Source organism: Protopterus annectens, chromosome 8.part0 (assembly GCF_019279795.1).
Source record: "Protopterus annectens isolate FY-2018-M chromosome 8.part0, PAN1.0, whole genome shotgun sequence".
NCBI lineage: Eukaryota > Metazoa > Chordata > Ceratodontiformes > Protopteridae > Protopterus > Protopterus annectens.
The window spans coordinates 583,581,082-583,607,551 of record NC_056741.1 but is presented as its reverse complement, the minus strand read 5'-3'; the positions used below and the strand labels follow the sequence as shown (position 1 = coordinate 583,607,551).

The 26,470-nt window shown below is 43.7% G+C and overlaps 1 protein-coding gene across 6 annotated transcripts in view; it reads left to right on the top strand.

The window, feature by feature from the left end:
• The window catches only part of FLAD1 (flavin adenine dinucleotide synthetase 1), a 996,688-nt gene that overhangs the window by 416,584 nt on the left and 553,634 nt on the right, over positions 1 to 26,470 (top strand). For all 6 annotated transcript variants that reach the window (XM_044080084.1, XM_044080082.1, XM_044080080.1 and 3 more), the window contains one exon: positions 12,345 to 12,443. In XM_044080084.1, coding sequence (XP_043936019.1) covers positions 12,345 to 12,443 — 99 coding nt within the window. The remainder of the gene's footprint in view (positions 1 to 12,344; positions 12,444 to 26,470) is intronic.

The window sequence follows — 26,470 nt, the reverse complement described above, 5'->3', positions numbered from 1 at the left end:
CATGGCATCTTGTATTCTGGTGCTTCCCAATGCCAAACTGCATATGAGGAAGCTACAATGGTATCTCAAAAATGTATGGACACAGCACTGCCAGGATCTGGACACTGTCATTCAAATAATACCTTGCATTCAGAAGGAATTTTTGTGGTGGGCTCAGGAATGTCACCTAAACAAGGGACTCTCTGTGACCCGGCCAGAGGCAAGTCAGATTTTAACGACAGATGCCTCAGACAAAGCTTGGGGTACTCATCTAAATGGAAAGTGGATACAAAACAAGTGGCCTGTCAGACTACAACATCTACATATCAACATGAAGGAGATGTTAGCAGTCCAGTTTGCATTAATAGCTTTCAAGGAATTCCTTCTTCCAGGACAGGTGTTGATTCTAACAGACAACACAACTGTCATGTGGTACATCAACAAGCAAGGGGAAGCATTCTTATCCTCTATGCAGGCAAGCAATGATTTTGTGGGAGACTGCTCTCAGTTTACAGCTCAATCTTCAGGCAAGGTTTCTGCCAGGAGCACAGAACTCCTTAGCAGATGTGTTGAGCAGGCAATTATGGATCCCCACGAGTGGAAATTGGATCCTCATGTATTTCAGAAATTGACAGTGTCCTGGGGAACTCCAGACATAGATCTGTTCGCTTCTCCACTAAACCATCAGCTGCCAAAGTTTTGCACGAAAAGGTTTCATCCCACTGCTTGGAGAGTGGATGCTCTTTCTTTCAATTGGAGCAATCTTCATGTGTATGCCTTTCCACCTCTGCCTCTCCTCCCAAAGGTACTTCTGAAGGTCAGACAGGACAAGCCAAGGATGATTTTAATAGCTCCAGATTGGCCTCGACAGCACTGGTACCCATTACTAAGAAGTCTAGTACGGAAGCCTCCATGGCCTTTGCCTTCGATTCCACACCTGTTGTCACAGGTGGACAGCCATTGCTCAATGTCAAGCTTCACTCTCTGCACCTAACAGCCTGGCATATTCTGTTTTGAACCATAATGGGCCTCCACTTCCTCAGCAAGTTTTGAATGTTATTTTGGAAGCTAGAAGGCCTAGTACAAGGCAAGTGTACGCTGATAAATGGAAGAGATTTTTATTTTGGAGTGCAGCAAAAGATTTTGATGTTTCTGAGCCTAATTTGTGTGTGGCTCTTCAATATCTTACTGAGTTACTAGACAAAGGTTTGTCTTTCTCTTCTATTAAAGTTCATGCTGCAGCAATTTCAGCTCACTATGATTGCGTCCCGCCATTGTTTTCTCATCCTTTGTTCAAGCAATTTCTTAGAGGGGCAAAGAATATAAGACCCCCACGAAGAGCTCCTACTCCTGCTTGGGATCTCAATTTTGTGTTGGAGAAACTCACTCTACAACCTTTTGAGCCTGCAGCTACTGCTGAGTTGAAATATTTATCATGGAAGACTGCTTTTTTATTGGCCATTACCTCTGCAAGAAGGGTTTCTGAATTACAGGCCCTTATGGCAGTTGAGCCTTTCTTGCTTTTCCATAAGGATAGGGTATCATTACATACTAATCCTTCCTTTATGCCTAAGGTGGTTTCTAGTGTGGCTTTAAACCAGACTATTCATTTGCCTACTTTTTATGCAAATCCCCAAAATAAGGGGGAAAAGATTTTGCACACTTTGGATGTACACGGGCAGTTGCATTATTATTTGGACAGAACTAAAGGGTTCAGGCAGTCTCAGCAGTTGTTTGTTTCTTTTGCTTTGAGTTCTCAGGGCAAGCCTGTGTCAAAACAAACTATTTCTAAGTGGATTGGGTTTTGTATTGCTTTCTGTTATTCCCATCATGGCAAGGAGGTTCCAGCTGGGATTAGGCCTCATTCCACTAGGGCTACTGCCACTTCCACAGCTTTTTTGAGGGGAGTGGCAACCAAGGATATTTTGGAGGCAGCTACTTGGAGTTCTGTGCATACCTTTTCTAGGCATTATCACCTGACACTTTACTCTAAGTCCAGGGCTGGTTTTGCCACTGCGGTTTTGCAGGGCATTTTTGGCAGCTCCTGCTTCCTTATAGTTCGCCATCCTCCCTTATCTCTGCTTTGGGATTCTACCCAAGTGTAAGGACTGCAGCAATGTGAGATGAAGAACATAGTACAGTTTTGTACCTACCATAAATGTAGATGTTCGAAGATCCACATTGCTGCAGTCCAATTTACCCTCCCTCCTTCCCCTCTGTACTTGGAGGTGGTTGTGTGGGTTGGGTTGTACATATTGTGTATATTGTATATCTTGTACATATAGTTAGTGCATGGGTGGTTGGTTATTTGTTTGCTGTCTTTTGGTTTTGACCTTTATTTTTAAGGTCTTCTGACATCTGGGGCAAGAAAAGACTGAGGATATGACGCCGGTCATGCGCATTTGTACCCTGACGTCCTGACGTCAGTTAAATGCGCCCTGACCGACGTCAGCCTTATACTTTGATATTCGGGCCGACCGTGGACAGCGGACTACCCAAGTGTAAGGACTGCAGCAATGTGGATCTTCGAACATCTACATTTATGGTAGGTACAAAACTGTACTTTTTGGCTCTACAGTTCTCAAGAGTCTGTTCCATTGAGCCACCCAGGATAGAGGTGCTAGGGACGCGGTCCCATCAAGCAAGAATGAAGGCGAGATTGACAACTTAACATTGAGAAGTTATGTACCTACCATAACGTTCCATGTTAGTTGTCTTCTCTCGCCTTCTTTCTTGTGACCCTCCCTCCTGCCCCCTGGCCTGGACAGACCTTTTTCTTCCTATCTGGAAGATTGCTTCTTTAGACCAGCTAGTTCTGGTCATTTTTATAGCCCATCCTTTAGGTTTTGCCTTTCTTTCCTTCTGGGAAGGTTTTTGTGCTAGGTGTTATTGCCTGTAGGTACCAAACGAGATCTGGGTACTTACCGCCTTGCATCATGGGATATGGGGCTGCCTCGAGCTGGTAAAAGTGACTCTCGAGCTTAGCAAGTGCCGAGTCGGAGCCGAGAATCGGCTCCGAACCCATCAAGCAAGAAAGAAGGCGAGAGAAGACAACTAACATGGAACGTTATGGTAGGTACATAACTTCTCATTTTAGTTTATTGTCTATTTCCACTCCTAGCAATTTGGTGTGTTCAGTTGGGTATATAGTGGTGTTGTCTTTTGCTGTGATGTTAAAGTGAGAGTTGTTTTGAGTATGTTTGGTGGGTTGGAAGATGAGTAGTTTAGTTTTGTTTGGGTTGAGTATTAATTGGGCATCGGATAACCATGTTTCAACAGAGGAAAATGCTTCCTGTGTGACTTTTTGCAGTTTGGGTAGGGACTGGGCTGAGCAGATGATGGTAGAGTCATGTGCGTATTGGATGAGTGTGCCATGTTTGGTGGCAGAGGCTAGATTATTGGTGTAAACAGAGAAAAGTAGGGGTCCATGGATGGATCCTTGGGGAACCCCTATGGAGACAGGTAGTTGGGGAGATATGTCATTCTGCCATACAACGGATTGTTGGCGGTCAGACAGGTAACTCTGAAACCAGTTGGTGACTGATTGTGAGAAGGATAGGTTATTGAGGACAGAGATAAGTTGTTTGTGTGGGACCATGTCAAATGCTTTAGATAGGTCTAGGAAAGTAGCAGAGGAGAGATAGCCATTGTTTTTATGCTGAAGGACAGTGTTAGTAAAGGAGAGTAAGGCAGTGGTGGTGCTATGGTTTGGTCGAAAACCATGCTGAGTACTGGAAAGGAGGTTGTTAGTAAGGAGGTAGTGTGAGACCTGAGAGTGTATACATCTATCTAGTATTTTGGAGAGTGGAGAGAGAATAGCTATGGGGCGGTAATTGGTTAGTTCTGCAGAGGGTCCGCCTTTGTGGAGGGGAACTATATGTGAGACTTTCCACAATGTGGGAACGTAACTTTCTGACAGAGATCGGTTAATCAAGATGGATACTGGGTAGGCCAGAGCATCAGCTGCGATTTGTAGGTATTCACTTGGGAGGTTGTCTGCTGCTAATTTGGTGGGTTTAAGTTTAGTTAAGAGTTTTTTATGTTGGAGGTAGGTACAGGAGAAAAAGAAAAGGCAGTGGGGAGATTACTAGTTGAAGGTGTGGGTTGGAGGAGGGTTGTGTTGTTTAGCTAGTGATAGTATGGTTTGGGTGAAGTGTGTGTTGAATGAGGTAGCAATATTTTCTGAGGAGTGAGGGATGTTAGGAGGAGGGTACTGACTTTACCTGGGTGGAGGATGGAGTTTATGGAGGACCAGAATTGTTTGGGGCTGTGTTGTGAGGAGTCTAGGGCAGACTGGTAGTATTGGAATTTGTCCTGTTTTATTAGCTTTTTGACTCTATTGCGTAGTTCTAGGAATTTCTGTCTAGCTGTGGGGGTTTTGGTTTTGTGCCAGTGCTCCCAGGCTTTATCCCTGTTTTTCATTTCTGACTTAGTGGTTTTCTGTAGCCATGGGGAGGGTTGTGCTTTGGTTCTGGAAAATCTTATGGGGGCATGGTAATTAAGGATGTTCAGGAAGGTAGTATTAAAAGATTCAACTGCGTCATCTAGACTGAGGTACTTTAGAGCATACCAGTTACATTCTTTGAGGGATGAGATGAATGTGAGTGGGTTAAAGTTTAATTTTTTACGCATTTGAACGATAGATGTCAGGTTTAGCTTGGTACAGGTATTTTTTGAGTAGGAATGTTGGGGAGTGATCACTGAGGCTATCTGATAAGCAGCCTGTTATATATGACTGGGGGTTCTTACTGACTAGTATCCAATCCAGGGTAGAGTGCTTGCTGGAGTTTGTATACTGCGATGCCGATTGGCAGTAATTGCGGTACATAAACCAATCAGAATGCGTGTAGCGGAGCCACAGCTGTTCAATGCAGAACAGTGGCTTCGCTCGTCATTAAATGCGGAGCGTTCTGCATAATCCAGAACACTTGGATGCTCAGACTGCATCTCTTTGAACATAAAAAATGCTTAATTGATACAAAAATTAGTTTGCTTGTCTGGCCATGATAAATTGCCTACATGGAGCCCACAGTTAATCCATTCTTATCAGTCATGATGGCTAATTATCAGATTGGCAACAGTCACAGTTGTTAATTGCCTGCCTTTTTACTAAGCAGAACTGCTGGCTGTTCACCAACTTCAAAGATAATTGCATGCCTGATTGCAGTCGACATATAGGTGGCTCTGATTTCTATAGGGACTGGCCTTTGTTACAGTTACTGATAATGTGTACTCTGTACCCCTTCGTGAAAGGAAACTAATGATATAGTTTTGCTGCTTGGCATTTCTAGGGCAACGGATTGAGTAGTAGATGTCTGGATGAGCACTGACAACATAGTGTCAGAGTGGGTTCAGCCAATAAGTGGTCACAACCACTTTCAACTTCCTTACTTAAGAATTCTGGTCAAAGGCACAAAATAAGGAATATTTTTTAATTATTAGTCTAATTCTCTTAAAAATTAATAGAAAAAAATGGCTTTACATCAATGTGTATTTCTTAAAAAAATAAGAAGTATGAAACTCTAATGACTGTCAGTATCGACTGACTGTAATTCTCAGTGATTAGTAGAAAATCAAACATTTTATGAATGACAGGGCAAAAATGTGAGGCAAAGTTGGGGGAATTTCTGCAAAATCATGGGCATTTCAGATGTATAGTGGTGGCTTGGGATCTGTGTTCTTCATTGTCAGTTCATGCAGATATATATATTTACCAACATAGCTGCAAACGTAGAGCTGTTATAGAAACAGTTGTATTATAAATGATTAATGTAGCTATTGCAGTGTAAGAAAAATTTTATATTTCAGTATGAAGAAAGGGTGTATTGAGGTAAAACACTTTTCATAAGGGGGCAAACTCCCCACACACCCCCTGTAAGAGGGTTTGGCCCATGTAACCATGTTGCATTGTGAACAGGTACAAATACACCAAGCTGTATGAGGTAGGATGTTTATGTTGTGTAACAGTACATTAAAGCTGGAATTTCAGGGATGCCAATCAGTTTCTGTATTAGACAAAACAGAGTAATCATCTTAATATTAAACAAACACTAGTGATCTCCCGACCAAATAGAGCACCATATGCATCATGGGCACCCTAGACTTTTCACACTGCAGTGGTACATGTGTATTCTACCAGGTTTCACCACTTCAGTGAGCCGAGCTGCCTCCTTCCACCCAGTGTAGTTGAGCTGATGCTGACAGCTTACTTCCATCATCCCCCACCTGGTCCCACCAGTGTCTGCGCTGCTAGCTGAACACGGGTATCAGGAAATTGTTCTTGACAAGTACCTGTATGGTGCTTTGTACAGTAACTTGTAGCTATATCCACTAGTAAGTAGGTTTACTTTCTTGGTTCAACAAATGTAGTGATGTTCATCGTGTTACACTGCTGCAGTCATTACACTTGGGTTATCCTGCCGTCAGGCGGTTCCCTCAGTCAGCCTGAGCTCCAAAGTCTTGGTCCGGCATCGGTTGCTGTCACTTCTTCCCTGACGTCAGTGCGACAGGGGTATATAAGATGCAGCCAACGCCATTTTCTTCAGTCTTTCTTGCCGTGCAGTGCCCGAAGCAAAAGCAGTTCGCTAGTGCTGGTCGGCCGACTCCTGAGATTTTCATTCCGAATCCAGAACCAGTGTCTTCTACAAAGCTAAGTACCCCGTTGGGGAAACTTTTTCTTGCCTCAGACCAATGTCAGTAAAAGTTAATAACTGTATTTCTTGTGGGAAGCAAATACCTCATAAGGATTTCCATTCTTATTGTATCCCATGCCTAGGCCCAGACCACGACGTCACTGGTTGTCGGTTTTGTGCTAGGTTTAACAAGCGCACTATTAAACATTGGTTTAATTTTGCCAGACATTATTTTGGCAGAAAATTCAATTACACCATGCCATTGGAACTACCGACGACCGGAATACTTAAAAAGCGCAAAGACAAGGACAAGCATCCAAGGCCCAAAACTGACAATGAAGCCTCTTCTAGGCCAGTCGCCGGTTCTCCGGTTTTCAGCGAGGCACCTTCGCAGCCCCTGACGACCACTTGTTTAGAACCACAGGCTGCCTTTGACTCCCACGTGAAGATGGCTGGCCCTTCGGACGCACAAGATTTTCAGCCTACTGAGATTAACCCTTCAGAGGGATCCGGAGTAGCTGAACAACCCGAAGCTTCAGGGGGTGTTTTCAGACCTACTCAGTTAACCATTAAATCTTCTGCTAAGTCTAAATCTCCTTTTAAAACAAAGAAACAAATTCAACATTCACCAGGGCAGGCCTCCATGCCTAAGAAACAAATGCTCAAAATGGCCGAAGACCTAATCACTCTGATCAGGGGGTCCCATCCCCCTCCTGATAAAAGGCCTAGACAGGATGCAGACTATGACTCATCCGACCAGGTATCCATCTTTTCAGATTCATCCGAAGACCTAGGATACTCTTTACCCCCTTATGAGGATTCTGATGCTGAGGAATCAATTCCTTCAGCCTCTCCACCTGAGGACTACTCCTTTGGGGAAACCTTACATACCATGAGGGAGCATTTTCATTGGGATGGCCAGGATTACTCAGAATCCAAGAAAAGGCTCAGAGATTTCCTTTTATTACCTCAACACAGACCCCTTGCTATTCTGCCAGTGTTAGATATTATGGATGATGTGTATAATGAATCCAGTTTAAATCCTGATTCTTTACCTCCTGCTCCAGTTAAGCCAGACAGATACTACAGAGTCCCTGACTCTCTCGTATTTCTTTATAAAAGCCCTGTTGCTGACCCTGAAACTATTTCCCTGGGCCCCAAGGGGGTAAAGGCCTCTTCAGCAAAGAATCCAGTCCCCTCTGACAGAGATTCCAGAGCATTAGACAGATGGGGGAAAAAGTATATACATCTGCAACTTTAGCAATGAGGGCCTTAAATTGCCAGTTTCACATGTTAAAATGTCAGCAGTATTTGATGTCTCAGTTGAAACAAAAAATGCTTCCAAACACAGATCCTCCTAATTATAAGGAAATGCAGGATTTATTGCATGCAGCTGAGCAAGTGGGAAAACATACTTTGCAATGTGGTTTTGATTCATTAGAGGCCTCCTGTAGAGCAGCAGTTACAGGATCTGTCATTAGAAGACATACTTGGTTAAAAGAACATACATTACCAGATCATGTTAAAGCAAAGCTTTTGGATGCACCTTTGCAGCAGGATGTGTTATTTGGAGTTAAGGCAGAAGAGACATTAAAGAAAATGGAGGATAAGGCAAGATCTATGCAAATGGTGAAGGATATTTTACAGGTTCAGCCTCCTCGATTTAGCAGAAAATGGCCAACAAAGAGTTGGTCCTTTCCAGTTACAGACAGACCTCAAAGGGGCAGATACAGACGTCTAAGAGGTAGAGGTCAACCACAAGGTCCTTACAGGCCTCGACAATGGGGTGCATCAACCCAGAAAGAAGGGGAGGACAGGCCCCAACCTTATAAAAAACAGCCCCAATGACTTCCCACTACAGCTGCCAAACAGTTCTCTCTTGGCAGCCCCCTTGGGAGGAAAGCTGGCACTTTTCTATCACAACTGGCATATGATCACCAAAGACAAATGGGTTCTCAACATTGTATCTCAAGGTTACAGGTTCCATTTTCACACTCTGCCAAGGTTAAAAGGAATGCCAAATCTGCCACCAAATCAATGGGAAGAGGCTCAAAAACAAATTACAGCAATCATGGACATGAAAGCTATTCAAAAGGTACCAACACAGGAGCAAGGACAAGGATTTTACACAAGACTCTTTCTGATTCCCAGAAAGGACAAAGCCTGGAGGCCCATTCTGGATCTTTCTTCTCTAAACACTTACCTGGATGTTCCAAAATTCAAAATGTTGACACTACAGCAGCTTCTTCCCATGCTGGGCAAGAAAGCTTGGCTCGTAACTTTGGACCTCAAGGAGGCATACCTGCATGTCCCTATCAGACAAAACTGCAGAAGATACCTCAGATTCATAGCTGGTTCAATGCACTACCAATTCTCTGCACTGCCCTTTGGCTTATCTACTGCACCCAGGGTCTTCACAAAGTGCCTGGCACCAGTAATTGCATTTTGCAGACAGAAAGTAATTCAAATTTATCCGTACCTGGACGACTGCCTGATTCAAGCAGAGAGCAAGGACATTCTTCAAAAGCATCTGGCGTTTGTAAAAAAGTTATTAAGTTGCCTAGGGTACACAGTAAACGAAGAGAAGTCAAAACTAGTGCCCTCACAAGAGATAATATTCCTGGGTGCCAGCTTGAATACAATGGCCCATATGGCTTATCTCACGCCAGACAAGCAAGGACAACCAACTGACTCAATATTTTCAATTGATGGCAGCAAAGACCCAACTCCCTGCAAGAAAAATTCTGCAGGCCTTGGGTTACGTGGCATCTTGCATACTACTAATTCCATATGCCAGACTGCATATGAGGAAACTACAATGGTACCTAAAGAGTGTCTGGTCTCAACACTGTCAAAGTTTGGAAACAGTAATACCACTAATTCCTTGCCTTCAACAGGAGTTTCGATGGTGGGCTCAAGCTTGTCACCTCAACAAGGGACAGCCTTTCACTCAACCCACAGCCAGGCAAACATTGACAACAGGTGCATCAGATTACGCCTGGGGAGCACACATGGCAGGAAAATGTATTCAGGGCAAGTGGCCCGCAGAACAAAGGCATCTTCACATCAATCAAAAAGAGATGCTAGCTGTACAAAATGCCCTTATAGCTTTCAAGGACCTTCTGCATCCAGGACAACTACTACTAAAGACAGACAACACCACAGTTATGTGGTACATAAACAAGCAAGGAGGCACTCATTCTTATCCCCTCTGCAGACAAGCCATGACCTTGTGGAACACAGCTCTAACCTATCAAGTTCATCTGCAAGCACAATTCCTACCAGGAAAGAAAAACACACTGGCAGATGACTTAAGCAGAAACATCATGGATCTGCACGAGTGGAAGTTACATCCACAAATATTCAGAATGATAACACAAATATGGGGGAGCCCGGACATAGATCTGTTTGCATCCCCAATGAACTGCCAGCTACAGACATTCTGCATAAGGACTTACCACCCACAAGCATGGAAAGTGGATGCTCTCTCATTCAGCTGGAAAAACCTACAAGTATATGCTTTCCCACCACTACCTCTCCTTCCAAAGGTACTCATAAAAAGCCAGGCAAGAAGAGCCAAAGATGATCCTGATTGCCCCAGACTGGCCACCCCAGCACTGGTACCCAATCTTAAAGAACTTAGCACAAGGTCCACCCTGGATTTTGCCTCAAATCCCACATCTTCTGACTCAGCACAACAATCAGATACTTCACAGCCAGCTAAAGATTCTAAACCTGGCTGCATGGAAGATTCCTTAGTCAAGCAAGCAATGCCTCTCTCCAAAGCTGTAATGGATGTCATTCTGGAGGCCAGAAGGCCTAGCACCAGGAATGCCTATTCGGATAAATGGAAGAGATTCTGTCCCTGGAACCAGGCTCACAGCCTTGACCCTCTTGTCCCAAATATTCCTCAGATACTACAATATTTAACTGAGATGCTGGACAAAGGCTTCTCCTTTTCATCCATCAAAATCCATGCCTCTACCATCTCTGCTCATTACAACACGGATCCACCAATATTTTCTAATCCATTGCTAAAACAGTACCTCAGAGGGGCTAAAAACATAAGACCGCCCCATAGAGCACCTATTCCAACTTGGGACCTCAACTTCGTGTTGGAAAAATTAACTTTACCTCCTTTTGAGCCAGCTAACACAGCAGACCTAAAATATGTCTCTTGGAAAACTGCTTTGCTCCTGGCAATAACCTCAGCATGAAGAGTTTCAGAATTACGGGCACTAATGGCAGTGGAACCTTTCATCATTTTCCACCAAGACAGGGTGTCCTTAAGAACAAACCCTACTTTTATGCCAAAGGTGGTATCAAGTGTGGCTCTAAACCAAACTATTCACTTGCCAACTTTTTATCCAAATCCACAGAATAAAGGGGAGAGACTTCTGCATTCTTTAGACATACACAGGCAGTTATGCTTCTACTTGGACAAAACCAAAGCTTTCAGAAAAACTGAACAATTGTTGGTAGCATATGCTGCAGGAGCACAGGGAAAAGCCATTTCAAAACAGACCATTTCAAAATGGATAGGACACTGTATACGTTTCTGCTATACACACCATGGGAAAACTGTACCTAACAGCATTAGGTCTCATTCCACCAGGGCAACAGCCACTTCAACTACCTACCTCAGAGGAGTACCTACCAAGGACATTTTGGAAGCAGCAACTTGGAGTTCTGTACATACCTTCACCAAGCATTACCATCTGCCTCTTTTCTCTAAATCCAGAGCTGGCTTTGCCACTGCAGTGCTGCAGGGTCTTATAGCCACCCCTAATGCCTTATAGAACCAGCCACCCTACCTCAGCTTTGGGATTCTACCCAAGTGTAATGACTGCAGCAGTGTAACACAATGAACATAGTACAGTTTTGTACCTACCATAAATGGAGATGTTCGAGTGTATACACTGCTGCAGTCCAGGTTACCCTCCCTCCTTCCCCTCTTACTTGCTGGTACGTACCTAAGTCTTCTACCCTTCACTACCTATGGGGAGTATTTGCTGGTAACTGAAAGTTGTTGATTGCTTTTCTTATGTATGTTTTATTAGCAATTTGCATTGCCTACCTTTCTGGGGGCACCTGACATCTGGGGCAAGAAAAACTGAAGAAAATGGCATCGGCTGCATCTTATAATACCCCTGTCGCACTGACGTCAGGGAAGAAGCGACAGCAACCGACACCTGACCAAGACTTTGGAACTCAGGCCGACTGAGGGGACCGCCTGACGGCAGGATAACCCAAGAATAATGACTGCAGCAGTGTATACACTCGAACATCTACATTTATGGTAGGTACAAAACTGTACTTTTTTAATGTTAAGCAGCAGTGGTTCCATCTTCATAAAAAGGAAAGCTAACAACTCTGTTATATGGTTGACCTTTCCTTGTGGTTCTTATCCGTGGGACCTTGAGAATGAACAGACTAAAGACCAGTTTAGAGTGAGAAACATTCTCTCAATTTGCAGTCATATTATTAAGATGATTCATCAACCAGTAGAGAAGGCATAGCTGTTAGTCTTGGCGGTTAACACTTCCATGTGGTGTAATAACTGAGATGCATTAAGGTGCTGTTGCCAGTATTTTAAGTTAAGCAAAGAACTATTGCAATCGGCACCAGATTAGGGTAATGAAGTGGCCTAGCCTAGATGAAGGTTGAAAATGGTGCAGGATCCTTACCTTGAGGTTGTTTTAAGGAATTTTTTGTTTCTTTCTTCATCTGCAGGAGGCGTCCAGAGAGAACAGTGAAGCTGCAGGCTTTATACATCCGTATTGTATCACCATTCCCAGAAATGGAGCAATTCATTCAGGACACAGCTAAGAGGTAAGGGTTGGAAACATGTCTGAAATACAAAAACACAATCTTTTTTTCCTGTTTTGTTCCATGATATATAATACAGCAGTGCAACATTTCCATCCTCTAATGCAAATTGGTAGCAGTTCACAGCAGTTTGTTCATAACTCTGTGAGGGCGTGTGTGCTCGCTCACACAATCGTGAGCATGCACAAACATTTACACTTCCTAATGGGAGTTGCCCCAGAAATATTAGCATTTCAGGAAGACTCATTACATTTGGCATCAATAAATATGTAGATATGGATACATCTTTTTCCCTCTTTATCTCTTATCTGTGTTTGACTCTGTCCACTGACCTTACTTGTAAAGTTTGTATATTGTGACATGGTTTTCTGCTTTTGTAGTTCTGTTATTTATTCATGAATTTTCCACTAATGCTACTTTGAAAAAAAGATTGTTGTAGCAACTCAGATTTGTTGTTTGTAACCAGACTTGAACACATTTGATTGCAAATGTGTGTGGCGTGAGTACTGTAGTAACTTTATGGAACAGTATCTAGCTTTCTTAGACCAAGGTTCTTGCTTTCCATCTATATATAAAGAAAGGGCTCTCACTTTGACGAACACAGAACAAAAGTGTCATCAGATTGCTCAGATTAATGACCCATTGCTAATTGCAATTACTTCACTGCATCAAGATGTTCTTCATCTCACATTGCTGCAGTCCTTACTTATGGGTAGTCCGCTGTCCTCGGTCGGCCCGAATACCAAAGTATTAGGCTGACGTCGGTCATGGGCGCACAGCCCTGACATCAGAGCGTCAGGGTATAAAAGCGCATGACCGACGTCATATCCTCAGTCTTTTTTGCCGCATGGTCCGATGCAGAAGCAGCGTTGCAAGTGCCGTTCGGCTTTCTGAAATTTTTCGATTTCGGAGTTTCAGACATACCAAGTTGGGCTAAGTACCCCGTTGGGGAGCATTTTTGTTTTTTCTTGCCTCAGTTGTTTACCGGATGTCAGAAAAAGTGAATAATTGTATTTCTTGTGGGAAGCAGATACCGCATAGGGATTACCACTCGCTTTGTATCCCTTGCTTGGGACCGGAGCACGACGTAGTTGGGTGTCGGTTTTGTGCTAGGTTTAATAAGCGCACTATTAAGAGAAGACTAGATTGCGCTAGGTTAGTCTTTGGCAAAAGGTGGAATTATAATATGCCGTCGAATCCTCCGACGCCTGCTTCCATGAAGAAGCGTAAAGACAAATCTGTAAAGCCTAGACAGGATGATTTGTCCATTTCGGACGCCGGTCCTTTAGAGACTGCAGTGGAACAGGTGGAGCCGGCTGAAGTTTCTGTTGAGTCTCAGGGGGAAACCTTGGTTTTACAGGATGTGGCCTCACAGGAGTCAGGTCAGGCTGAAGGGGCCTCTCATGTTACTATTCTCCCTTCTTTGTCTAAGGGGGTTAGGCCTTCTGCTTCTGTTTCTAGGGCTCCTTCTAAGGGCAGGTCTGTTTTGCCTTCTTCTGGAGTTAGTTCTGGTTCTTCAGGGTCTGTACCTAAGAAGCATATGCTTAAGATGGCAGAAGATTTGATTTCTTTAATTAGAGGTTCCATGCCCCCTCCTGATAAGAGATCCAGGGTAGAGTCAGAGTTGGAAATTTTGGAGCAGGCCTCAGATGATTCTGAGTCTTCTGCTGAAGATATTCAAGATTTTCCTCCTTATTCGGATTCCGATGCAGAGGATTCTACTCCTTCTGCTTCCCCTCCAGAGGATTTTTCATTTTCAGAAACCTTACACTCTATGAGGGAACATTTTAAGTGGGAAGGACAGGATTACTCAGATTCCAGAAAGAGGCTTAGAGAGTTCTTGTTTTTACCACAGCACAGACCCTTGGCTATTCCTCCTGTTTTGGATGTTGTTCAGGATGTTTTTTCGGAGGCCTCATTCAATCCAGATTCTATGCCTCCTGCACCAGTTAAACCGGATAGGTATTATAGGGTACCTGAGGCTCATAAATACCTATATAAGAGTCCTAGGGCGGACCCGGAAACTATTAGTCAGGGGCCTAAGGGTGTTAGGGCTTCTGTTGTAAAGAATCCGGTTCCTCTAGATAAGGAAGCTAGAGCTTTGGACAGATGGGGTAAGAAGGTGTACACCTCTTCTACTTTAGCAATGAGGGCTTTAAACTGCCAGTTTCATATGTTGAAATATCAGAATTTCCTCCTCTTTCAGCTAAAATCTAAAGTGGATGCTTTGGCAGAGGGCATTGAGTGTAAAGAATTGCAAGATTTGGTGCATGTTTCTGAGCAGGTGGGGAAACATTCTTTGCAGTGTGGCTTTGATGCTTTGCAGGCTTCTTCGAGAGTGGCTGCCACTGGTTCAGTTCTTCGTAGGCATGCCTGGCTTAAGGATCAGAATTTATCTGAGCATGTTAAGTCTAGAATTCTGGATGCCCCTTTACAGTCCGAAGTTTTGTTTGGTTCTCCTGTGGAGTCTGTTTTGAAGAAAATGGAGGACAAGGCTAAGTCTATGCAGACTGTTAAAGATTTTTTGCAGGTTCAACCTCCTAAATTTAGTAGAAATTGGCCTGCTAAGGGGTGGACGTACCCTTCTTCTGATTCCCAGTCTAGGGGTAGATCTAGGCGAGGTAGGGGCAGGGCTCAGAGTACTTTTAGGCCTAGAACATGGAGTTCGCCTGCTCAATCTGCTGGTGAGGGTAGGGGCCAGTCCTTTCGTAAACAGGCCCAATGACCTGCATTTTCAGCTACCAGATCCTTCTTGCCTGGTAGCTCCTTTGGGAGGAAAACTAGCTCTCTTCAAGCAAAATTGGTTTTTAATCACCCAAGACAAATGGGTGTTGGACATTATAAGCAAAGGTTACAAGTTTTATTTCCATACTTTGCCTCCTTTCAAAGGTATGCCAGACATTCCTCCTCGACAAAAGATGGAGGCTCACAAACAGATTTCTTTACTTCTTCACATGGGAGCCATACAGCCAGTACCTCCTTCAGAAGTGGGTCTAGGGTTTTATTCCCGCCTGTTTCTAGTACCAAAGAAAGGGAACACGTGGAGACTGATTTTGGATTTATCTCTCCTCAACACTTATTTGGACATTCCAAAGTTCAAAATGTTGACATTACAACAGCTTTTGCCTCTCCTGGGAAAAGATCACTGGATGGTAACTTTGGATCTAAAAGAGGCTTATCTTCATGTTCCTATCAGGCCCAGTTGCAGGAAGTACCTGCGTTTTCGAGCTGGGAATTTACATTATCAGATGTGAGAGTGTTCAAGCTTTTACAGATAAGAATTGTTCTTTCTGTTTCAAATTTTCAAAATTGTTCTTCATTATAGTCTATGAATAGTTAGAGTTAACTAAAGGGTACAGAGTTTCTTAAATAACTTGACTAAATATTGTGTAGTGCTTATTACAGGATTTGACACATATTTTAATTGCTGAAGAGGACTGCTCTATTTGTCACTCTTTAGTGGGAGGAAACTGATGGATAGAGGATTGCTGAAACCCTCTTTCCAGGAGGCCTTGGATGCTTCAGACCAGGCATCTTCGAGTTTAGTTGCTCTCAGTTGATGTCGAGACTTGAAGGCCTGCCACTATCTCCATCTGTTCCTCCAAGAGGCTGACCTGATGATTGGATCTGTCCTGGATTCTTCCCATTTGACCATGAGGAAGGTGTTGTCTACTCAGACAACCACATCAGCAGGTACAGCTTCTCCTCCCATCCTCCTCTGCACCCACGCCACGCACCAGTGTCTCAGCCACCAAGTTCCTAGGAAAAGACTGTGTAAGAGGAGACACTTGGATTCTCCACAAGAATCCTTGACATCTGATACTGACTTAGATGAGTCAGAAGGGTCCCCTAAGTCACCTTCAGAGGATGTCTCTTTTGCTGACATCTTGAGATCCTTAAACAGAGAGGTGACTGGCAAGCCCTCCCCTTCTGAGGATGAGTCAGTTTTGCTGAAGGCATTTGGTGCCCTTCCTCCTCCTGGGTCACCCGCCTTTGATGAGTTAATGGAATTGATTGCTGGAACCTGTCCCTAGGAAGCCAAATAAGTACATCACGGCACCACAGGACAAAGCTTACCTTACCAAAGGAGTTCTAAAAGGAGATGTCGGAGTCTTCTCATCTGTCCATCCGCCTAACAAAGATTCTAGGACCATGGACAGATACGGAAGCGATTTTCAGTTCAGCGGCTTTCTTTTGACCCATTTTACACGCTTACAGAGGGATCTAGTCAAAGAGTTGGGAGATACCCTCCAGGGTGCTACAGATGCCGCTGTCTCAGCATCTCAACACCAGGCAATCCTGCCCCGTTTGATGGAGCCACACTTTTGGCCTGTGAACAGGAGGGAAAGACTCTGTCTGCTGTCGGAGTCCGTTTTCCACCGTGGTGGGAAAATGTGGTTTTGAAAACCCCAAAGATCTTTCCAGACAGGTGACAGGGATAACCTCCTGGCAAACCTTTCAGCACTCCTGAGAGGAGGCCCGACTGTCCTGCTCTGGAGGCAGTAGCTTTATACCCTCAGGCCTGGCAAAACCTTTCTTCAGACAATTGGGTAAAAGCGTTGTTACCAGAGGTTACAAAATTCCATTTCTATCCACCCCATTCCAAAGAAGAAACTCCCAGATGTACCACCACCCAGCAGCTACAGAAATTTCAAAGCTGCTAGTCATCCAACCAGTCCCAGCGGACCAAATAGGATTCGAACTTACTCAAGGTTCTTTTAGTTCCAAAGAAAACAGGGGACTGGAGGCCAATTCTGGACCTAAGTCATCTCAACACCTTTGTCAAGAAGGAAAAGTTCGAATGGTCACGCTTCAATCGATCCTTCCATTCTTACAGAAGGACGACTGGATGTGCTCAATAGATCTGAAGATACTACCACATCAAAATGGCCAGGGCGTCCAGAGATCGGCTGGGAGCCAGTCACTATCAGTTTGAGCCCTGCCCTTTGGTCTGACCACAGCCCCAGGGTCTTCACCAAATGCATGGCAGTGGTAGCGTCTCATCTGAGGATCTGGACGACTGGCTCCTGTCTGCCACCACCAGGCCAACTGATACATGCCAGGGATTACTCCCTACAACTCTGCACACATCTTGGCATTTCAGTAAATACAGCCATCACAGCATATCTTATTCATAGGAGTTAGTTCTAAAACTTCCAACAGAAAGAATAGTTGCACTTCAGTCCAACATTTCCCTTCTGCTGTCGTCCAGGAAATCTCCAGCAAAATTGTTCTGAAAGTTCTGGGTCTCATGGCAGCTTCTCTCATAGCAATTCCATTGGGAAGACTGCACATGAGAGTGCTACAATGGCTTCTATTTGCACAATGGTCATTCCAACAACTTCCACTAACTCACGAAATATTGATCAAATCACACCTAATGTGGTGGTTACAGACTTGCAACCTATCCAGCGGAAGACCATTTGTGCTACCCAGCAATGATAACCACGTGATAGGGTGGGGGCATCTTTCAGGGACAGACAGTCCGTACAATCTGCACATCAATGTTCTGGAGTTGAGGGCAGTGTTTTCAACACTTTGCTTCTTCCTCCAGGGACCATTGCAGTTCAGACAGACAACATGTCCGTAGTCTGGTACATAAACAAGCAAACCAGGTCCTACCAACTATGCAGAGAGGCCATGAGAATTTGGCAATGGGCAGAGTCCACCGTCGCTTACATCTAGCCGACAGGCTGAGCAGGGCAATACTATTTCAAACAGTCAGTTGCGGAAAAGATTTTAAATGCAGGAGCTACTTTAAGTCCCAAGGGGCCCCGGTCTCCTTTATGCTTTTCCTCCATTTCCCTGATTGCAAAGTTTCTGCAGAAAGCAAACAACCTTCAGAGGACTATAATTCTCATTCTGGCCTGGGGACCTTGGATGCTGGACCCAGAGCCAGATCTACTGACTCACCAGGAGTTCCTCACCCATCCCTGGAATCTCTCCATCTAGCAGCTTGGCTGCCAGGTCAATCCCCCTTACATCGGCGGTTCAAGATATTTTGGTAGCTTCTCATAAAGTTTCCACTGTAAAAACTTATACTAGTAAATGGAAACGTTTTGTCATCTGGGCTGAGTCACATCAGTTGGACCCTGTTACAGCTCCGTTGAATAAGGTCTTAGAATTTCTATCCGATTTATTTCAGGAAGGAGAAGAGTACAGTTGGCTGCCATTTCTAGCTATCACAAAGAAGAAAGTGGATTATGGCTCACAGACTCTGTAAAGCCTTTTAAAAGGTTCTTTTCATATCAGACCACCAATCAGAAGTCCGACATCACCATGGAATTTAAATTTATTGCTCTCTAAATTGATGTTACCACCCTTTGAACCAGCTTCAAGTTGCACCTTGAAATTGTTGTCATGGAAAACATTATTTCTGGTGGCTATTACATTACAGGCCCTTTCAGTCAAACATCCCTATTTAATTTTTCATTCTGACCGAGTATCCCTACGCACTAATCCATCCTTTCTTCCCAAAGTTTGTTCTACTAGTAATATTAATCAGTCCATTGAATTACCCACCTTCTTTAAAGACCACTCTAATAAATTAGAGTATATGTTGCACAAACTGATAGACAACTCAGATTTTATTTGGATAGAACAAAAGATCACAGGAAATCTGATCAGCTATTTATAGCTTTTGCTGACAGCAGAAAGGGTCTTGCAGTGTGGCTAACTGATTGTATCATTTTGTTTATGAGAATTCTGATCAAACATTATCAGCAAAACCGAGAGGACATTCTACCAGATCAATTTCTACATCTTTGGCTCATGCAGCTCGCGTACCTTTAGACATCATTGGCTGCTACTTGGGCTAAACCACATACATTTATTTCTCATTACAAAGTGGACAGGGTTTCTAGGGATAGGGCAACCTTTGGTTCCACTGTGCTCAAGAACGTTCTCCCTTGAGTTCCTCAGGATCATGGAGCTAGGGGCTACCCATGTGTAAGAACAAAGGCGAGATTGAACACTCTCACATAAAGAAGTTATGTCCTTACCATAACGTTCCATGTGGAGTGTTCATCTCTCCCACCCTTCCCACCCTTAGGAAGAACGTTCGTTTGGTGCCTGGTCTGGAGTATTCTCCTTCTGCTGTTGCAATATTACTGTTGCTATCATACACTGGGTATGTTTGTATATATGTATTTATGTATATAGTTGGCATGTGTGCGTGCTTTATGTCTGGTTTGCTTGCAAACTAGATCTGAGGTAAAGGTAGAGGGGGATTGTGGGTATTAGATGTCCTCGAGCTTCTTCTCGATGCAGAGCTTGCAGTAGGATCGGCAATAACCAAGGCGAGATGAACACTCCACATGGAACGTTATGGTAAGGACATAACTTCTTTTTCTCTGCATTGCCCTTTGGCTTATCTACTGGGTCCAGAGTGTTCACAAAGGTTCTGGCTCCAGTGATAGCCTTTTTCAGGATGGAAGGAATACAAATTTATCCTTATTTGGACGATTGCCTGATTATGGCACAAGACAAGGACGAGCTTCTTCAACATCTACAGTATGTGATGGTAGTGTTAAGATGCCTAGGGTATTCTGTGAACGAAACAAAGTCCAGTCTAGTACCCTCTCAGGACATGTGCTTTCTGGGTGTGAGACTGAATACAGCTTCCCAGATGGCCTTTTTGACCCCGGACAAACAGAAAAGTCTTTCACGTTATTTCCAACAAATGTCTCTACAGTCCAGGCTGACTGCAAGGACAGTCCTTCAAGCCTTGGGGTTCATGGCATCTTGTATTCTGGTGCTTCCCAATGCCAAATTGCATATGAGGAAGCTTCAATGGTATCTCAAAATCTATGGACACAACACTGCCAGGATCTAGACACTGTCATTCAGATAATACCTTGCATTCAGAAGGAATTTTTGTGGTGGGCTCAGGAATGTCACCTAAACAAGGGACTCTCTGTGACCCGACCAGAGGCGAGTCAGATTCTAACGACGGATGCCTCGGACAAGGCTTGGGGAGCACACCTCGATGGAAAATGGGTGCAAGACACGTGGCCTGCCAGACTTCAACATTTGCATATCAACCTGAAGGAGATGTTAGCAGTACAATTTGCATTGATGGCTTTCAAGGATTTACTTCACCCAGGGCAGGTGTTGATTCTAACAGACAACACAACTGTCATGTGGTACATCAACAAGCAAGGGGGAACTCATTCTTACCCTCTTTGCAGGCAAGCGATGATTTTGTGGGAGACAGCTCTCAGTTACAACCTCAATCTTCAGGCAAGGTTTCTGCCAGGAGCACAGAACTCCTTAGCAGATGTATTGAGCAGACAAATAGTGGATCCTCACGAGTGGAAATTGGATCCTCAGATATTTCAAAAGTTGACAGTGGCATGGGGAACTCCAGACATAGATCTGTTCACTTCTCCACTAAATTACCAGTTGCCAAAGTTTTGCACAAGAAGGTTTCATCCCACAGCTTGGAAGGTGGATGCCCTGTCATTCAGTTGGAACAGTCTTCATGTATATGCCTTTCCACCTCTACCTCTTCTGCCCAAGGTTCTCTTGAAGGCCAGACAAGACAAGCCATCCATGATCCTGATAGCACCGGATTGGCCTCGACAACACTGGTACCCACTACTGAGGAGTTTGGTCCGGAAGCCTCCATGGCCTCTGCCTTTGATTCCACACCTTTTGTCTCAGGAGGGCAATCACTTTCTCAATGTCAGAATTCAGTCTCTGCATCTAACAGCCTGGCATATTCTGTTTTGAATTCTGGAGGTTCTCAGCTTCCACAACAAGTTTTGAAGGTTATTTTGGAGGCCAGGAGGCCTAGTACAAGGAAAGTTTATGCTGATAAATGGAGGAGATTTTTATTTGGAGCCAAGGGAAGGACTTTGATGTTTCCAAGCCTAATTTGAGTGCTTCCTTACAATATCTTACTGAGTTATTAGACAAAGGTTTGTCCTTCTCCTCCATAAAGGTTCATGTCAAGAGCCATTTCGGCTCACTATGACTGTGACCCTCCTTTATTCTCTCATCCTTTGTTTAAGCAGTTTCTCAGAGGGCAAAGAACATAAGACCCCCACGAGAGCTCCTACTCCTGCTTGGGATCTCAATTTTGTGTTGGAAAAGCTTACTCTACAACCTTTTGAGCCTGCAGCTACTGCCGAATTAAAGTATTTATCATGGAAAACTGCTTTTTTGTTGGCCATTACTTCTGCAAGAAGGGTTTCTGAATTGCAGGCCCTTATGGCAGTGGAGCCTTTCTTGATTTTTCATAAGGATAGGGTATCTTTGCGTACTAATCCTTCCTTTATGCCTAAAGTGGTTTCTAGTGTGGCCTTAAACCAAACTATTCATTTGCCTACTTTTTATGCAAATCCTCAAAATAAAGGGGAGAAGATTTTGCATACTTTGGATATTCACAGGCAGTTGCGTTATTATTTGAGCAGAACCAAGGAGTTCAGACAGTCTCAGCAGTTGTTTGTTTCCTTTGCTTTGGGTTCACAGGGTAGACCTGTTTCAAAACAAACTATTTCTAAATGGATTGGGTTTTGTATTTCTTTTTGTTATTCCCATCATGGTAAGGAGATTCCGGCTGGAATCAGACCTCATTCCACCAGAGCTACTGCAACTTCTACTGCCTTTCTAAGGGGGGTAGCTACAAAGGATATTTTGGAAGCAGCCACTTGGAGTTCAGTACATACTTTTTCTAAACATTACCACCTTCCTCTTTATTCTAAATCTAGGGCTGGATTTGCCACTGCAATATTACAGGGCATTTTAGCTGCCCCTACTGCTTTATGATTTTTCCAACCGCCCTTTCCCGTTGCTTTGGGATTCTACCCATAAGTAAGGACTGCAGCAATGTGAGATGAAGAACATAGTACAGTTTTGTACCTACCATAAATGTAGATGTTCGAAGATCCACATTGCTGCAGTCCAATTTTCCCTCCCTCCTTCCCCTCTGTAGCTTAGCATGGTTATATGGTTTGGGTGATGGCTGTAGTGGGCATATCTTTTGGGAAGGTACTCTGTTTTTTGGCTGTGGCCTTTCTTTTAGGGCCTTCTGACATCTGGGGCAAGAAAAGACTGAGGAAATGACGTCGGTCATGCGCTTTAATACCTTGACGCTCTGACGTCAGATCTGAGCGCCCATGACCGACGTCAGCCTAATACTTTGGTATTCGGGCCGACCGAGGACAGTGGACTACCCATAAGTAAGGACTGCAGCAATGTGGATCTTCGAACATCTACATTTATGGTAGGTACAAAACTGTACTTTTATTAATGGCATCCTACATACATACAAATATTTAAAGCACAGGCACTAATGCCATTCTAGTCTACCAATGTACCAAAACAGATGTTCCCATAATAAGTGTTCAGGCCGTTCTTAAAAATATCTAAACTATTGCTTGCTTTATTATAATTTGGTAGTGTATTACATATATCAGCTGCTCTGTCAGTGAACCTATTAGTACACTTCTCATTCCTATTGAATCTTCTACATATGTCGTCTGATGATACTCTAGTAATTTGTGATAACCCTAAACATTTCCAGAGGTAGTTGACTCTTACATTTTCACATCCGTGCACTTGTTATATTTCTACTGTAATCTTTCCGTTTACTCATGCTTGCTTTCTTATAAGCTTTCCATATTGTTATTCCATACTCAAGTTTGGGTCTAATGTAACTAAGAAACAATGACTTAATCATTTCTGATTTCCTTGTCTGTATAAATCTTTTTATACAACCTATAGTTATATAACTATCATTAACCAATTGATTGATATGATTAGAAAAATGCAAAGCTAGATCTGCCTATATATCCAGGTCCTTAAATGAATCTACAGATGTTCTTCGTGTTTCACTGTTGCAGTCATCACTTTTGGGTTATCTGCTTGCAGTAGCCCTCAGTCAGCCTGATTAACAAAGTCTTGGGTCCTGTGTCGGTTGCTGTCCCCTCTTCCATGACGTCAGGTCGTCAGGGGTATAAAACATGCAGCTGATGCCATTACATCAGTCTTTCTTGCCGTGCGGTGCCCGAAGCAAAAGCAGTTCGCAAGTGCCAGTCTGCCGACTCCTGAAATTTTCGTTTTCGAGCTATCTGCAAGGCAAATACTGCAAGCCTTGGGGTTCATGGCTTCCAGTATTCGTCTAATTCCATATGCAAGGCTGCATATGAGGAAATTGCAATGGTATCTGAAAAGCCTATGGTGTCAACATTCACAGGATCTAGAAACAATGATTCCTATCATACCTTGCCTATGCCAAGAGTTCCTTTGGTGGGCAGAGGCCTGTCGCCAAAACAGGGGACTACCATTCACACTCCCCCCTGCCACCCAAACCTTAACAACAGATGCATCAGACTATGCATGGGGGGCCCACCTGGCAGGGAAATGCATTCAGGGGAAATGGAACCCAAATCAAATGCACCTGCATATCAATCAAAAAGAAATGTTAGCTGTACAGAATGCTCTTACAGCCCTCAAGGACCACATTCTTCCAGGGCAATTAATGATAAAGACGGACAACACCACTGTTATGTGGTACATAAACAAGCAGGGGGGTACACATTCTTACCCCCTCTGCAGACTAGACATGGCATTGTGGAACCACAGCCTTGAGCTATCAAGTGCATTTACAAGCTCAATTCCTGCCAGGAAAACTAAATACACTGGCAGACAAACTAAGCAGAAACTTCATGGACCCACATGAGTGGAAACTAGAACCAAGGATTTTCAACATGTTGACAAGGAAATGGGGTAGCCCAGATATAGACCTGTTTGCCTCCACCCAAAACTTTCAGTTGGAAAAATTCTGCACAAGGACTCCCCACAAACAAGCTTGGAAAGTGGATGCTCTGTCCTTCAGCTGGAAAAACCTATCAGTTTATGCCTCTGCTCTCCAAAGTACTACTAAAGATCAAACAAGACAAACCAAGGACAATTTTGATTGCACCAGACTGGCCACGTCAACACTGGTGTACCCCCTCTTGTGCAGTGTGTCACTGTGGGCCCCATGGCACCTGCCTCAGATTCCTACTCTATTGTCTCAGCAGGAGAACCAAATTCTGCACCCTCAACTTCAAACACTGAATCTAGCAGCCTGGCTAATTACATAATCTCTCCTTTATCATCCTTCAGTAAACCAGTGATGGATATCATTTTAGAGGCAAGGAGGCCTAGTGCCAGAAGGTTGTACGCTGAAAAATGGAAAAGATTCTGTGCCTGGAACCAAGCTCAAGGGACGAGCACAACAGTGCCCAATTTACCTCAGATTTTACAATACTTAACTGAGATGCTTCATAAGGGCCTGCCTTTCTCCTCCATCAATATTCACATCTCAGCTCATTATAACACAGAACCCACTCCTCTTCTCTCATCCACTACTTAAGCAGTTCCTCAGAAGGGCCAAAAATCTACGACCACCCAGGAGAGCTCCAGCTCCAGCCTGGGACCTCAACTTTGTATTGGAAAAGCTCACCCTTCCTCCTTTACAGCCAGCTGCCACTGAGGACTTAAAATTCCTTTCTTGGAAAACAGCTTTCCTTTTAGCAATCACTTCAGCAAGAAGGGTATCTGAAATACAGGCCCTCATTGCAGTGGAGCCTTTCATCATTTTTCATGTGGACAGGGTGTCCCTCAGGACCAATCCCACCTTTATGCCCAGGGTGGTATCCAGTATGACCCTTAATCTGTCCATACATTTGCCAACCTTCTTTCCTAATCCACAGAACAAAGGGGATCAGATTTTGCACTCCTTAGATGTGCACAGACAACTTAGATTCTACTTAGACAGAACTAAACCTCAAAGGAAATCTGATCAACTGCTGGTTGCATTTGCTGCAGGGGCAGAGGGGAAGGCTATTTCAAAGCAAACCATTTCCAAATGGATAGGCCATTGCATTCATTTCTGCTACAAACTCCATGGAAAACCTATCCCACAGGGGATCAGACCCCACTCTACCAGGGCTGCATCTACCTCTACAGCCTTTCTTAGAAGCGTCCCTACCAGGGATATCCTAGAAGCTGCTACTTGGAGTTCTGTATATACTTTCACCAAGCATTACCATCTGCCAGTTTTCTCTAAATCCAGAGCTGGCTTTGCCACTGCAGTCTTGCAGGGCCTTTTAGCTGGTCCTAATTCTATTTAAATTCCTCCTCCCATCTTTAGCTTTGGGAATCTACCCAAAAGTGATGACTGCATCAGTGAAACACGAAGAACATAGTACAGTTGTGTACACTTACTTTAAATGTAGATGTTTGAGTGTATTCACTGTTGCAGTCCTGGTTACCCTCCCTCCAGCCCCCTTCTTTTTTTGGATATACCTCTACTTTCCTTTGATATCTTCAAAAGCTTTTTGGTGTGTTTGCTTTTTTGTTGGAGGTATAACCTTGTTTATTTATAGATTTAATTGCTTCCCATTAAGGAGGCACCTGACATCTGGGGCAAGCAAAACTGATGTAATGGCGTTGACTGCATGTTTTATATTTCTGACTACCTGACTTCATGGAAGAGGGGACAGCAACCGACGCAGGACCCAAGACTTTGTTAATCAGGCCGACTGAGAGCTACTGCAAGCAGATAACCCAAAAGTGATGACTGCAACAGTGAATACACTCTAACATCTACATTTATGTTGTGTACACAACTGTACTTTTCAATCACTGTGTGCTCTATTAAATATTCACCTTTCAGTTTATGTCCTCCAAATCTCATATGCTTAGTTTTTGATGTATGTAGCAGTGTATTATTCTTCTTTTCACAAATGGTCAATTTAGTCAAGTTCTCTTATTTATAACGTCATATAATCAGTTTACCCAATTTCGAATCATCTGCTTACAGACTGTAAAACACCACAGATGAAAAAGATAGATGTGAAAGATACAATCTAAACAAGTAGAGGCCTAGGACATAGCCCTGTAGAACACTTTAATTGTAACCAAGACTTTCACATGTCCATTTACTATATGGTGCTTGCTATGTCCTGTTTGTAAGCCATGCAGCTATCCATCTGATCAAGAGTACCTCAATACTTAGCTGTTCTAATTTATTGATC